Raw genomic sequence first — 16,243 nt, forward strand, 5'->3', positions numbered from 1 at the left:
CCAACCATGGGTCCAGTGTGGGCTGACGGGTGGGCCATCTATTTCGGACAAGACGGCGGCTTCTCTTCAGGAGATCATCTTGCTCTTTGCCTTGTATTTCCCTACTGAAAGGTGCTCGGTGCTTTAGTGAGTGAATTTCTTGCACAAAAACCTCGATACGACAATAAATCCTAGCAACACCCTGTACTTTTTTTTAAATTATAAAACACTACAAAGTACGCATTAGAAGGGACTCTAGCCCCCACCCCCCTCCCACACTAAGTTTACTACACTCTCGCCCTGGCCTGTGGGACCTACAGGGGCATGGTTTAGGGGTATTTCTATTTGTGTTAGGTGCATACTTGTGTGTGTTATAGTGGTCATGTGTTAGAGGGGTATTCCTATGTGTGCCGTAGGGGTATTCTAGTGCATGGTTTACGGGTATTCCTGTGTGTGTGTTTGGGTCACACTAGTGTATGTTATAGGGGTATACTTGTGTTATAGTGGTATTGTGCATGTTTTAAGGGTATTCGTATGTGTGTTACAAGGGGTATACGTGTGCTATAGGGGCATTCTTATGTGTGCTATAGGGGTATACTTGTCTGTGTTATAGTGGTATTGTGCATGTTTTAAGGGTATTCGTATGTGTGTCACAGGGGGTATACGTGTGCTATAGGGGCATTCTTATGTGTGCTATAGGGGTATACTTCTGTTATAGTGGTATTGTGCATATTTTTAAGGGTATTCTTATGTGCGTTACAGGGGGTATACGTGTGCTATAGGGGCATTCTTATGTGTTATAGGGGTAAACCTGTGCGTGTTTAGGGGGTAAACCTGTGCGTGTTTTGGGGCATTCCCCTGTGCTTTCTCTCTAAGCTACAGCGTGACGCTGCCTCTCTGTGCTCAGTCCCTGCCCCCAGGGGGGACGGGGCTGGGGAGGGCCTTCCCTCTGGGCTCCGGGAAGTACTGCAGGCTCCGGGGGGCGGACTTCAGACCCAGAGAGGAGAGGCTGAGGGAGGCCAGCGGGGACGGTGAGGAGGAGGAGGAGGAGGAGGAGGAGGAGGGGGACGTGGGGGGCGAGGGTGGGCCGTTGGGCAGGGGGAAGGAGGAGGAGGACAAGGAGGCGCGCTGCTCCCGGAGCAGCCGGTGGTGGCGCAGGGTGGAGGACAGCAGCAGGGCCTCCGCGCCCAGGCTGGAGGAGGACAGGCTGGCCAGCAGGGCCTTGGCCTGCCCCGTGGAGGCCGACAGCGAGGACAGCGCCCCCTCCTGGGGGTACCGCTTCAGCCCCGCCGTCAAGCAGGAGGAGGAGGAGGAGGAGGAGAAGGAGGGCAGCCGGCCCGAGAAGCTGACGGTCCGAGCACGGGAGAGACCGGGCTCCAACAGGCCCCCTCCACTGCTGCTGTTTAGAGCCTATAGGCACAACCCCGGGGGAGGAGAGGATGCAGAAGGGAGAAGAAAGAGCGGGTTTCAGAGAAGAGGCAGAAACGAGAGCACAGTCCTACAGGCAGGGGGCCGTGGGGCGGGGGCCGGGATGTCCGCAAAGCTCCTCCCACAGCCCGACCAAGAAAGGTTAACGTTTTTTATTTTATTTTTTATTTTTTTAAAACAGAGTTCACGGAGGTGTGTGGGCTGTGGAGGAGCCGGGTGGGGCAGGGGCGATTGGGGGGGGGGGGGGGGTCAGGCCAGTCCACAGGGCCTGCGTGGTTGTGGGGGCGGGGCGGGGCGGGGCGGGGCAGTTCTGTAGTTCGTTGGTGCTGGGAGGAGACAAACCGTTCACTGCTGAGAGACACGGGGGTCACGTGGGGGTCATGGGAGCAGCGTTTCGGGTTGCCGCGGCGACGCCGGGGGTGCGGAGATGTGCAGAGTGGTGACACAGGCAGGCAGGCAAGTGACGGGTGTGGGGGGGAGGGGGGTGAAGACAGAGAGAGGAACAAAACGAGACAAAATAAATGAATGACAAAAAAAAGAACAGAACAGACACAGGTTTCCATTATTCAGGTTAGAATCCACATGCATGACGTTAGGCACAAGTTTTTTTTTGTTTTTTTACAAAGATTAAAAAAACAGCAGTTTTTTTAAACATGTGATCATGACAGCTGCACCTCCGAACCCAACAGTACCGCAGTGGGACAGCAGTATTGTTGACGGCGCCCCATCGCATTTTTACAGACAGTAGTTGTTAAAATGCAGGCAGTTGAAATGGACGGTGTCACATGATCTCCTCTGTCATGCTGTTGGACACCAGCAGGGGGCCGCCGTTAAGGCACTTCTCCATCCTCTTCACCAGGACAGGCACAGAGCAGGCCTTTCCAATCGCTTATTCTAACCTCCTTCCATCCTTTCTTTAGTTCCACCCAACAGCGGATGCAAGGAAAGGATGTGAAGATGAAGGAATCGAAGACAAATGCTCTTTCAAGTGTCTGAAGCCACGTCAGTTACAGATGTGGCAGATGGGGAGAGGAGGATCCACAGGTCCGTCATTGGTTGCGAAGGATGCGCTAGTGTTCTCTTGCTCAAGCATCCTTCTAAAGCCTCCTAGCTCCTCGGTTGTCTCCTCCAAGGAACCTTTGTTGGGGTGGAATGTCCCTAAAGATGGCGGACCTCAGGGTCAGTTGAGAGCCCAGGAGACCAGGATGGATAAAATAAGCGATTGGAAGGAGCCTGAAGTGCACCACACGTGAGTTTACCCATAAGGCTGTGCACTAGCGCAAACACAGGCTCGCTGCAGGATTGGTGTCAGTGTGTGGTGACACGTACATTTCAGTGTCCCATCACAGCTCATTTGTGGAGAAATGAGGACCCGACGCTGCATCCAACCACAACCCGAGTTAATTTAGCGCCGACCGGACCTACAATCCCAAATGAACATTGTGCGCACTGGAACTAAACCACACATTTGCACACTGGACAAGTCATGGGACAAATGCCTTTATTTGGAAACCAGGAGGAATGGATGTCTGTTTAACAAAACAGACGATTAAAAGAACCAACGTACCTTACTGGTCAAGGTGACTTGTTGCCTAGCAACAGTATTAAAAGCAACATCTGTGTCTGTGTTTTTTGCTATAATTGGCTTATAAGCAATTTGCACACCCCTGACAAGTCATGAGCATATTATGTTTTGTTTTTGTATTTGTGTTTCACAAAGGGGTGTTTTATGCATTAGCGTCTTTCAGTCACAGGTTACCCGCAATGCTGACAGCCATGTTTCTACACTGTCTCTGAATGGGGTTTGCTTTTCGCTCTCGGCCCACGTTTGGAAAGGAGTCAAACAGATGAAAGAATGATTGAGTACTGGGGTGTGTGGGTTTGTTGGCTGAAGTTTGGGGAGGGGTAAGGGGCTGGAGCTCCAAAGGCTTAAAAGCATGAGGGACAACTACATCAAGTGTCTTCTGCATAACAAGAGTTATACATTTATGCTTTTTACAAATGCACATTCAATCACGCACACAAACACACGCACACAAACACACACACACAAACACACACACTAGTTAACTGGTAATGGTACATTCTGGGAACCCAACCCTACCGATCCACAGCGACGTTTGACATTAGCATGACCTGAGATAAACTAGTATATATACTGCAGTTAATTGACCCTCATGGAAAACTGTTCTCTCGGGGTAGTTCTGCTTAATCCACACAGAGTCTGTGAGCCAACAAACTATTATTAAAGAATATTACTCTAAGTACATTCTTTGGGAAAACTAACGCAATTATTTCAGAAAATAATTGTCAAACGAATTACCTAAACACACTACTGCAGTGGGGAAGCAGTTACTGAAATAGCTTTTCGCCTCTGCGTTTCAGTTTCCAGGGGACATCCGTTCAGCCAATAGGAGAAAGCCTCAGGACGGGTCTAGGAGTGTGGTTCTTGGCTAAGTTCTCCAGTTGCCATGGCAGTAACGACTCCATCCAACAGAAAGCCGGATTGCTGTGACATCGGGGCTTTGGGGTCTCTGATAAGGCCTGTCCTCCGGGACGACAATGGCCTCCATTATCTCCGCCCTCGCACACGGGCCCATTAAGACGAAATCGTTAAAGCTAGCACGATAGCGGCGCAACGGCTAACCGCGCAGCAGCTACAGGGAGGCGCGGAGGGGAAAGAGATCTCGTGACAGCAGTCATTTCCAATGGCACTGGCTGCTGATAGCTTTCGTTCGGCACCTGATTAAAATTTAGAAAAAGGAGAAATTATTGCAGTAGAAACGGATCCATAGATTTAGGTGAAATTATGGAGAAAAGAAAAGACGGCCACGTCTGCATGAGCTGAGGAGGGAGCCAAAAAGGAGAAGCCCGAGTCTGAGCCGCGGTCAAGGGGCGTGGGGTATGGGTGATGGACGGGTGTCTGGCCCAATCGGTCTGGTCCACACGTCCCCTCGGTGGCAATTAATGTTGAGAAGGGTGTGCGCTTTTTTTATTTTGTCAGATCCCTATTCATCTCATGTAGGCTCAATCTTTATTGTTCATAAAAATGGCAATAAAGCTGAATACACTGGCTGAATATGCCAACCAGAAGCCACGCTTTGCTATTTTTCCCCATCAGTAATTATTATAATAATAAATCCCTTGCATTTATATGGCACTTTTCTCTCCAGCCGGCGACCCAAAGTGCTTTGCAGCGATGAGGGGGAGACTCGCCCCACCCGCCACCCAGCTTGGTGATACACAGCAGCCATCTTGTGCCAGATGCTCGATAAGTCATTTCTTTGGAAGCTACTATTATCCAAAGCCCGGTCTCCACCAAACAGCCGAGGGGATACGAGATGGAACGAGACAAGACTAGAGAAACCCGGAACGTCCGTGTTTAAATCTCAAAAACGTCCGCGAGTATGGAAAACACCAAAAACGCAGAGTAAACAAATAAACGACTGTTTCCATGACGACCTGAGTTAACTGTAATGTTAAATCACTAAAATCGCTTCTAAAACTCCGGGCTTAAGACTTGACATGCTCATTTTTCAAAACTGGCATGTCAAGTCTGTCAAGTCCGACAGTTCACACGGATAAAACGTTCTTCTAAAGACGCTCTAAAACCGTTACGTCGGGTCTTGTCTTGGCTGTTTGGTGCTGACTGGGCTTAATGCTCAATAACAGTCTGTGGGACGCACTGCTACCCTGAAAACCAGTCCTTTGACAGCCCCCATGTTTCTTTACTTGCTGTGACATCTGCCTGCACTGTGTTAGCTCCCGCCATGCCGATGTGGACCTGATTGTGTTCTACAGAAATGTGTTTTTTTCCATTGAAAGGTTTTATGTGTATTCTTTTTTTTTATCATTCAGAACAGTTGGAGCCTTTTCTTATCAGGCGACAAGATGTCTGGCTGTATGCTCTTGGTTAAGGGTGGTGGGGGGTCACTGCTGTACAGATTCTCTTTCCTCATAATGCACTTATCGAGGTCATCTCCCCGCGCCCCCAACTACACAGCTCCAGTGAGATACAGCAACATGTCATATTGGGGGGTGCGTGGTGGGGGGGGTGGGGTGGAAGGGCAGACACTCATGTTCATAAAATGAAATAATTAAAAGGCTGCAGTGATTCTGCAGAGCACTGATTATACTCAAATTAATGGAGCTGGCAGACGTCGCCTGAACAATTCTCCTCACACAGGGTCTCGCCACGCTTCCCCCGCGCTCCTCCCTCTCCCACAGAGGGTCACATATTGAGCCTGTCGAGGCCTGAAGCCTGCTGCTGCTAAGCTTCCAGGATTTACGGCGTGCTTCTTCTCGCAGAATTAGAAGGGGAAAAGAGCTAAGGGCCGCGGTAAAGAGAGAGTGCGGGGGGACGAAGAAGGCGCTATTTTATCGCCCGACGCCGTCGCCGGTGGTCAGAATCGACAAGAAATCGTGTCGCTGTCTGCCCCGTGACGAATTGCGTGGAGTGTGCCAAGGCTCAGGACTCGCAAAGACAGGTCACATGAGGCGCCTCGCCGACCACACCCAGAGGTGGGGGGCGCAGTTATCCAATGTTTTATAACTGGATGGAAGGGCAGTTAGCCACCATTTTATAACTGCCGTTAGGTAGTTTTGAAGCAAATACGTTTTTATAACTGGTAGGCAGCTGAAGCAAATACGTTTGAGACAGAAAGTCTTACATAAGCTACTCTGTTCTTGGGTGACTCTGACCCATGGGTAGCAGAGCAATGTCTGCACCATTCCCTGGGCGTCACCGGACCAAAGACACCTTCCAGGAGGCTACGGAAGCCCGATTTTCGACATCCGCATACCGAGTCCCTGAAGAGGCAGAAGGATACATGACGCCCCCAGGGCTGTGCATAGAGCGTGACAGCTCTCAGAGAAGGAGAAAGGCAACCATTCCCTTCGGAGAAAAAATGTCAACTCGTGTATTTGACTTTCATCACAAAAAGAGGTGAGCTGGTGGCTGAAAGCAGGCTCTGCCACACGCAGCTTACGGAGAGCTGGCTGCGACCTTCAACCCTGGCTCTGCTGGCCTTCATTGTCACACAGGCAGTTCTTTGATAGACTGAAGCAGTCTGTTACACAATTAACTGATGCAATATAGTGGAGTTTCTTGGGGCTGAAATTGGTTGTTAAATCTAGTAAACCCCTGTCTCACCCTAAAATCCAGTGGATACTGCCTGAGCCATGTCGCCCTACAGACAGAGGTGGAAAATCCAGGTTCAGAAAGTAAAAGTCCTCTCCAGTATCTGCTAATTAGGACAATTCTTCAGCCAGGAAGCAGAATTAATGAGTTTGTTCATGGACGGAGGAAATGCATGACAGGCCCTTCACGTTCAGAGCCCAGAACCTTCCACTTCTGGGACCAGGAAGAGCAGCAGGGAGAACGCGTGCTAGACAGAGTCAGACCTATGACAGGCGAGGTCGCCGTGGTCGAGGTGGGTGGGGGGGGGGTGAATTCTCTCAGCAGTCTCTCTCTTAGCCACACCTCTTCCCGTCACGGCCGGCCGGTTCCTGTAGTACACCGCGCTCACTGCGCTGCAGGTTCTGTTGATTAGAAAGCTCTAACCCACTCTAATTGGTCAGGTTTTCACCAGCCAGCTATCACCCAACAGAGGGTGACAGCCTCCTCACGACACCAACTTTTGCTTCTCAGCAACAAGTAAAGTGGCAGGAAATTGAAGACGTAAATGCCGCGGCCTGAAAAACCCCAAAAAAGAAATGCTCGAGCAGGTTCATGAGCAAAAGAAACAAATACAAAGAGAGACGGCCTCTCCATGGCACCAACATTTGCTTCTCGGCAACAAGTGGCAGGAAATGAGAGAAGTAGCTAAATGCCACAGCCAACAACTATTTTTTTTTTAAGTTATAACTTTCAAAGTATGTGATTTCAGTTTTTATGAAACTCAGTGTCACGGACAACTGTTTAAATGCATGTTAACCGCTTAAGTATCACCCCTTTTTTTGTTATATTGAGAGAACCGTGAGTTTTCAAACGGTATATCACAGTTATTGAAAATTGCATCCTGAAGAAAGGAATGAATGCAAAAAACTCAACTGCCCAGCCCTGAGACTCAAGGGGGTAATATGCACTTCTGCACTTTCAGATGGGTACCCTTTAGGGGGATTAGTGAGCCTATAGGCAGCTGCAGAGGGAGTGGGTGGAGTTATACTGAGCCTATAGGCTGCTGCAGATAGAGGGGGTGGAGTTATGCTGAGCCTATAGGTTTGCTGCAGAGGGAGGGGGTGGAAGTATGCTGAGCCTACAGGCTGCTGCAGAGGGAGTAGGCGGAGTTATGCTGAGCCTACAGGCTGCTGCAGAGGGAGTAGGCGGAGTTATGCTGAGCCTATAGGCTGCTGCAGAGGTAAAATGGCGGGAGTTGCTAGGGGAGACGTACCTGCGGGCCCTGGTTTTTGAGGAAGTCGTCGCGCAGCTTGCCCGTCTTGCTCTTCTCGGGGCTGCTCTGCTGAAGGTGCTTGAGCCGGGAGGCGGCGGTGGAGTGCAGCGGCTTAGCGGGAACGGCAGGGGCGGAGCCAGTCTGCAGGGAGAGGGGCGGGGGCGGGGTTACACTTTACATCAGCCCGTTCAGAGCACACGGGAAACTACAGTGTAAAATCAAGCACTGAGCATTCTGTTCCCATTCATCCCAAATGCACTCAAACTGACAGCGAATATTTTCATTTCATTCTATTTTAATAATTTATTGTTTTTTATAAAAATTTTATTACACAGGGAAAAAGTTTTAAAGCCTTTTAGAACCGTTTTTAAAAGTACTCCAACTCGGGGCCCGTCTCGGTTTATGAATGTTTTTACGGCAGCCTGGCAGAACGGAAGGCTAGGAGAGGGGTTGTGAACGAGCCGCCCCAGAGCCACCGGACACGCGCTCGCCTTCTGCGGGCTCGCCGGCCGCCATTACGCCGAACGTGCCAGGAGCCGCGCGGAGATCCCGCCGGCGAGACAACGCATCGCTCAGCCGCCTAACGGCCCGCTCCGGTCATTAGCTGCCGCTCGGAAGCTGGGCAACAGCTTGTCACGTGACCTGCATGCACAAATGATTCCCCCCAAAAATTCAACCGGTGGTTTGTTCTCTTAATTGGAAAGCGAGAAATGGAAGGCGGAGGGGTGGGGGAAACAGCGGATTGCGGAGATTCCGGATGCTTCCGTGTGTGGATCCCGCTAATTAGTCGGCCTTGTTTGAGGTGAGGTGTGTGAGGAGAGGTCTGTGTGCGTGTGTGTGTGCAACCACTCTCTTCTCTATAAGGGAGCAACAGCTCTGCACTGATGTGCAGATGCCAGAGGAGATTGAGAAAGAATGTAAAAAAGGATTTCAGTGATATCTCATCGGGGGCCATTGCCTGCACTCAATTATTTGTGGTATATATAAAACAAATTATCTTCGCACAGCTAAAAAAACACTTCAAAGCACGCTACTGTCACCGAAATTCGTGTCTCACATGAGTGAAGATAATGCCAAAACGTGGCTTCAGAGAGGCTTTGCGTGAGAGCATTTGTACAGGCGTTGACTTGGAGTGGAATTGAGCCGGCCTGTTGGCTTGTGGGCGTGCAGACAGCGCTGTTTTCCAGAGCGCACTCTGACAGAGACGACAGGTGCAGAGCCAACTAATCACAGGCCACCGGACAGGGCACACTTGTAACAGCAGGTGGGGCATGTGCTGCATACTAAAACTCCTGTCTCCCAGGGAGACCAAGGGTCCAATCAAGTTCCACCGCTGGACTCCCCTCCCAGCCAATAGGAAGTGCCGTGGTCAGGGTAAAATTTGAATAATAGCAGAAATGAGGAAATAGTAACAGAAAAAGAGCAGTGGTTGGAGGGAGATCATTTAAGTGTTGTGAGATGACGTATTATGAGCTTTTACATGTATAAAACAGTTGTGTACATTACTGTAACATTTTATGAGACCAGTGAATAGTCAAGTAGTATGCACATGCTGATATTTAGAGACCATAACACAACCATATGCTGTATCTTTCTGCATATGTATGCATCTGCATCCAGAGGATATCCTACATACATATTCTTTTTTACTTAATGCTGACAATGAACCGATATCAGTGAAGTTCCCTTTCACATCACACAGACCGATCAGTTCCACAAAATAACGGAAGTTGTAATGATCTAATTATCACATGTTTACGACTGAATAAATGTACACGTGTATTTGGGTATCGATGTCAGTGTACAGTGAGAGCACAGACCCAACACAGAACTCCAGCAAAGAGGAAGAGGACTCAAGAGGGCAGCAGCAGCCAATGAGAGGTCAGCACAGAGGAGAGGGGACAGAGAGGAATGTGTTTAATGACAGTGTTTAAACAGAGCAGCAGGAACCCCGGGTTACAGTATACGCACGCACATCACCAGGGCAGAGGAGAAAGAGGTTAGCTTACACCGTACGCGGTTACACGGACACGGCAGTGATGGCAAGAGCTTCATATACACAGAACTGGACGGGAACATCGATTTAAAAAAAAAAAACAACCTTTGACAGCGTTTCCCAACCTGTCTCCTTCTTCTGCAGCGCACTTTCCACATGTACAGAATCGCAGGCCACAGCACGATGAAAAGCGAGCGACATACAGACGTAGACGTAGCGTGTCAACAGTAAGCCTAAATGCTTTTTTTTGGGGGGGGGGTTTTAACGAGGTGCTATGCATTTCAATAACGTTTATTTTGGCTTTTGAGAACGTACCTGGCCTGATGGCACACCAGAAGGCCATGGACACAGGCGTTGGGAAACACTGCTCTCCAGTAGCACCCACATTATCACCCAAAGGCCCCATATTGTACGCCGCTAGTATTTTATATCAGTGTTTTATTTTAAATGATATCCGTAAGACGACGTTTGTGTGGTTACCAAAAAGTACCAAAAATAATCTCCATCCATTTCCATTTTTCCCGCGCCTCTCGTGAGCCTCACCAAGAACAGGCTGTTATAGTGACCGTCTTTAAGGCTCATTGACATCATATGAACAGTATCTGTTGCCGAGCGTTGGATTGGTTCCATTGACATGCTGGGCCGTGCCGAAGCAAACGAGCGTATCGTTGTGATGTCACAACTTCACGTAAGTGCAAACGGCCCCATTAAACGCATTTTCTCCGTGCGAATAGCGTGAATTTATTTGGGAACTGTGTGTTTTGACACCTTCACAGTGTTTTCATAGCACCTTCAACTCCTTCACAATCCACATTGCAAGGTAAAAATTTCCACAATATGGGACCTTTTATGAGAGTTTCTACAGTCAGACGCTCTGTCGGGCCGAAGCAACCCTGGCCCCGTATAGCCGCAGGGTTTGCCGGATTCTCAGGCCCCACCTTTAAATCCACGACGGGCTGAGAGCAGTTGAGGTGACCGCAGCTCTAAGCTGCGTACCAATGAGCAGCAGCACACCCTGAAGCTGTACTGGGCCAGGTTTTAGCAGGTCTACACGGATGCCCCCTACTGGGCCGAGTGTCACACATACAGAGGCTATAGAACACATTTAGACTGGACTGGATTTGGTATACATACTGTACACTGTAAAACAAGCCTGTTTTATCAAGCGTTTAAGTCTTGTAAACTTGACATCTTAAGCTTTTTTTTCCGAGCAAGTAGAACATATTTTTTTCATAACCTTGTTTTAAGGTACTACTTGCTTGACATCTGGAGTTATCCCATTGGCAAATCTTGAAATTGGCAAATTCTGAACTCATTGGCAATATCTTTTGTTTTATTGAGCAAAAAAGTTATATAAATAAGATTTTAAGTCTAATTATAAGACTACAATGCTTGTTGAGATTTACTTATTTTTTGTTTCTTTCCAGTGACAGCCCACTGCACACCCCACTTCAGCCACTACCCTGGTTTGAGAGAACAAATGTCCAGAAGATGATGACTGCGCTCCCAAAAGCACATAAGCTACATCTGCAGGCTTTATTTGACCATGAGAAAGAGCAAGGCAGAACACTCAAAGCTCTTATTTGCTTTAGTCTGTGGTTTGCTCGTCTGTTCTCAGATCTGTAAAAGGCAAGTCCCCAGACCCGAGACTACAAATATCACAGTTGAGGGAAATTCTCCCCTTCTAAACTGAACTGGAGATGAAAACAGACACAGTGTTCGTCAAATGAAACTTTGGACATTTTAGAACTGGACGTACAAAGGCTACCAAAAAACATATCTGTGACACGACGGTATGGAAGTATGGCAAATATGTCATCCTCATCATCATAAAAAAATATGTTGACATAACAAATATGTTGGTATAGATTATCTGACAGTTAGAGGTGCAGGTGCGGTTTCGGGGCCAGTCTAGTCCCAGGTGTTGGGAGGGGACAGGCAGGAAGCAGAGCGATCGGAGGAAGCAGGGGGGGGAGGGTCGAGAGAAGGAAGAGCGGCGCAGAAACAGAACGGGAAGGCCGGATCTTTCGGCGGCAGAACCTTGGTCACGGAGGGCTTGGGTTTGGGCTTGGGAGGGACGGGGGGCCTGGTCTTGCTGGGCGCAGGCGTGGACACCGGGGCGTCGCTGGGCGCGGTGGGGTGCACCCCGAACTCCTGCAGGGCGGTCTCCAGCTCACGGATGGTCTCCTCCAGACTACCGAGCCTCCTGTAGGTGCTGCTCCGGATGTCCTCCCCCTGGGAGCTCGTAAACTGGCCCGCTCGGGCCCGGTTTGGCTCAGGGACCCCCGGCTCCGGCAGGTGGTCCCCGGGCTCAGCGAGGGGGACTTCCAGGGTCCTGCGTCCCGTTCGGACCCCGAGCCTCACCGCCTGCTTCAGGGGCCCCAGCTCCCTGCGGGGCGGCCGGGTCCCGGAGGGGCTCTGGGCGGGCTCTGCCTCTCGGCCCGTCTCCAGGAGGGCCAGCAGGAGGCGGTAGGCCTCGCTGACGCGCACGGCCTCCCGAAAGAGAAGGACCAGCGGCGTGTGGCTCAGGTCAGGAATGCCGTGGAAGGTTCTGGACTCATCTGGGGTCTGGACCGGGAGGGTCATAGTCTGCACCTCGTCCCCTCTCTCCCTGACGACGGTCTGGGCCTCCGGTCCGGACAGCACCCTCACGTCCCTGTCTGTAACGAGGAGGCCCAGCCCTTCCCAGGGTTCCTGCCTTTCGCCGATCTCCTCAGAGTGGCAGGAGTCACCTGACAATGACCAGCGCTGCGTTTGGCCCGCTGCATTATGGGGAGGGTCTGCGATACTTCCTGCCGCTCTGTTACTTTGTGTTATGATGTCGCTTCCTGTGACGCCATCCTGCAGGACTCGATTGGACCAGCTACTCAATGAAACATCCCGGATCTGAGAAATAAAATTCAGATGAATGATTAAGACGAAATAATACCGAATACACATATAGATGCAGTGTATTAACACAAGTGCTACCATTAACCCTTATGGAAATATGTGGAATATAGTGTAATATATTGACACAAAATATGCAAGCGAAAATATATAAGCAAATATATTTTTGATGGTATTTACAGGTTTACAATATATTGCAGCATACTGCATATCTTTTATGTAAGGCACATTATTATTCAAGCCAATTAAGCGCAACACGTTTCTAATGAAATAGCTACCAAAATGAACGTGAGAAATGCTTGACTGCAATCACTTCGACATTCAGGACTGGGCATTGTGCTATATATCTTCTGCCACTGGAGGAATATAGACTCATTTGTTCCGCTTTAGTGCTGATGGGACCATTTACCATATTCACTTAAAGAGGACTTCACTTTGATTTCACTGGGACATTTGAATGGAAGGGAAATGCTCATCTTTAAATTTAACTAAATTGGATGCACTTAGACATTAAAGAAGAGCTCACATTTGAATACAAGCCTAACGGTTTGAACAGAAGCGTAATGGCTTAGCGTATAGTGTTAAAATTTGAGAACATACAGTGTTACATTAAAGCATGTCTAATTTTATTCAAAGGGAGAGCACCAGTAAAGTCAACCGAGAAAAATGTGAAAACAGCCAAGAGTGAAGTACAGATGAAAAAAAACTGTGAATGAAGCTTAATTGCAAGCCATAATCATAAAGCAGCCACTGCTATCTTGGAACTGTAATTCATATGAAACACTATCTTTAGATGGATGCATATCGATAAATGGTTTTAATGAAGGTTTTAGTCAATGTTTTGCATGGAAAAGTTAGTTTCTGTGACACATGCATCGGCAGTTTGAGGCAGGGGGTGGGTGGTACCTGGGGGTCCCGTCTCGGTGTGTGTTTGCGGTGCTGATCCAGTGTGTTTGGATCCTGCTGCAAACAGGAGCGCTCCAGAGAAACTGCGGACTGATGACACATACACACACAGCACGGTGACACACACCGCCCAACACACACACACACACTCACACACACACACATACACATACACATACACACACACACAGACACACACACATACAGCACAATGTCACACACCGCCCAACACACTCACAGACACACACAGCACGATGTCACACACCGCACCAGCACATGCACGCACACACACACACACACAGCACAATGTCACACACCACACCAGCACATGCACGCACACACACACACACACACACACATACAGCACGATGTCACACACTGCCCAGCACACGCACGCACACATGCACACACACACAGACACACTACACAGCACACACACAGCACAGTAACACACTGCTGGATAGCATGCATACACACACACACACACACACACACACACTGCCCAGCATGCGCACACAACATACGAAACGCATGGCCTGGCAGGGATCACCCCACGCATCCCCACGCCTCAGTGCAAGAGACGCATCGCACGAGTGAAGCAGGTCCTTGGGTAAGCAGCCAGGAGAGTGCGGTTGCCAGTTTATTAACCACGGTGATACGGTGGCCAGAGTGAGACAGTGCAGAGGAGACGATTGGTGGAGAGTGCTATGATGAGGTGTGGGGGAGGGGCTGTGGTTGTGAGCCACGCCCATTCCGGTCAGACAGACAGCAGGTTAGTTTCCTTGGCAACACGGGACCTACTGAGCAACAGGTGGGTGAGCTCAGTGCAAAGATCGCGGCGTCAGCGCAGAAACCCCACATCCGACCAGACACGTGCAAAGGGCAATGAGTGGGGCAGTCTGATTGGCTGCGCAAAGTGCAATGAGTGGGGCAGTCTGATTGGCTGGGGACTGAATCCCTCATTTAATGGGTTAGCGGTGGTTGATGTGAGGATGCGTGTGGAAGGACAGGGTGGGGGGGAGGAGGGGTGAGGTTGTGGGGCAGGCTCGAGGTGGTTGTAGCCAGCCTGAGGGGCACACAAACCCACAGATCTGGGGTTTACCTTCCGCCCCGGGACCCCAGGGGGACACAGGTCGAGGTTGGAGGGCGGGGCACTGGTCCTGCACAGGGATTGGGGGAGAGGGAACGCTTTGATGGGGGGTCTCAGAAACACCTGGCGAGGGGAGGGAGGGGGACGGATGGACGGACGGACGGACGGACGGATAGAAATATTGTAAATAATGTGTTCAGTCAACATCTGTCTTCAACTCTGATATGAAGATAAATACAAGTTATTGTTTTTCTTCACACACTCACACACACAGACACAGAAACAAACACAGACAAACACACACAGACACAGGCACACACACACACACACACACACACACACACACACACACTGTGACTTGCCACACACTGCTTGTGAAGAAGAAAAAAAACACTTGCATTTATTTCCACGTCAAAGTATAAGACAGTTACGGTCAGTGCAGAGTCAGTACAGACCAAAGTCAAGGTGGGTCAGTTTTCCCCCAACTGGACGGGTCATTCCCAATCATCCCAAATACTAAAGACGGGCCTGAGATGGGGAACAGCACAACCCCTTGTGCCGTCACGAACACCAAAAGCGCGCATCCCCAAAATCTTATCACCAGAGGCCATAATAGCTAATGATTAATGCTAATCAGTTCCATTTTAATCAGCTTTGACTTCAAGGGAGCTTTCAGAGTGAGCTGAATTGATTTGGACCCCCCCCCCCATCCCTTCACGGTTTGATAAATCCCAGAGGGACAGCCAATCGGCTGTCTGCGCAAGGAAGGGGATGTAGAGTTTAACTGAAAGTCAGGCTCTCGCGCACGCCCACCCCTTCAAAAAAAGCTGCCAAATTTGGCACTTGCTCAAGCGCAACATGTACATTTTTTTGGTGCTTTGAGCGCCACAAAAACTTTGCCCGGTCGAGGTCCACTGTATCAGAGTGAGCTTTTTCGGATATCTAGAAAAACTCATTAAATCTGGATGGATAGATAGCACTCTGGGGAAAGTGGAATCAGTTTTATTTCATTTTTGGGTGAACTGCCCTTTTAAGGTCACACTGAAAACACACTTTTTAAAGGACCTTTAACAGGATTTCCGTTGATTAATATATTCATTTATATTTGGCAGACCTGTAATTTATGTACTTCAGTTTTTTACTTTACATTTTGTTTGCCTCATATTCTGTACAGGTGTTTAATTTTTATTTTTTTATTAGTGCAGTCCATAAGTATTTGGACACCAATACATTTTTGCGTTGTTTTCACCCTGTACTCCAACAAACAGTTGAAATAAAACAATTACTATGTGGTTAAAATGCAGACTTTTAGCTTTAATTTGAGGGTTTTTACATCCATATTGGGTGAAACTTACACCCAATTACAGTTTTAGCAGACCAATTTTAGGGGACCAAAAGTAATTGGACAAATTAACACTGAAATAAAGTCATTATATTCAATATTTTGTTGCAAATCCTTTGTAATCAATGACTGCCTGAAGTGTATGACCCATAGACATCACCAGATGCCCAGTGCGTTCTTGCTTATTAACAATGGACCAAACAGTTGATTTTGGCACGCCT

General features: G+C 49.1%; 1 protein-coding gene across 1 annotated transcript in view; it reads right to left on the bottom strand.

Annotated features, from left to right (window-relative positions):
* Positions 1 to 1,672: 1,672 nt before the first annotated feature.
* Positions 1,673 to 16,243, bottom strand: part of LOC133114584 (SRC kinase signaling inhibitor 1-like) — a 71,151-nt gene continuing 56,580 nt past the window's right edge. Inside the window, exons 18-19 of the mRNA XM_061224100.1 lie at positions 7,800 to 7,940; positions 1,673 to 1,758 (exon numbers count right to left, since the gene is read on the bottom strand). Coding sequence (XP_061080084.1) covers positions 1,753 to 1,758; positions 7,800 to 7,940 — 147 coding nt within the window. The 3' untranslated portion in view covers positions 1,673 to 1,752. The remainder of the gene's footprint in view (positions 1,759 to 7,799; positions 7,941 to 16,243) is intronic.

This window comes from Conger conger, chromosome 16, assembly GCF_963514075.1.
Source record: "Conger conger chromosome 16, fConCon1.1, whole genome shotgun sequence".
Lineage (NCBI taxonomy): Eukaryota > Metazoa > Chordata > Actinopteri > Anguilliformes > Congridae > Conger > Conger conger.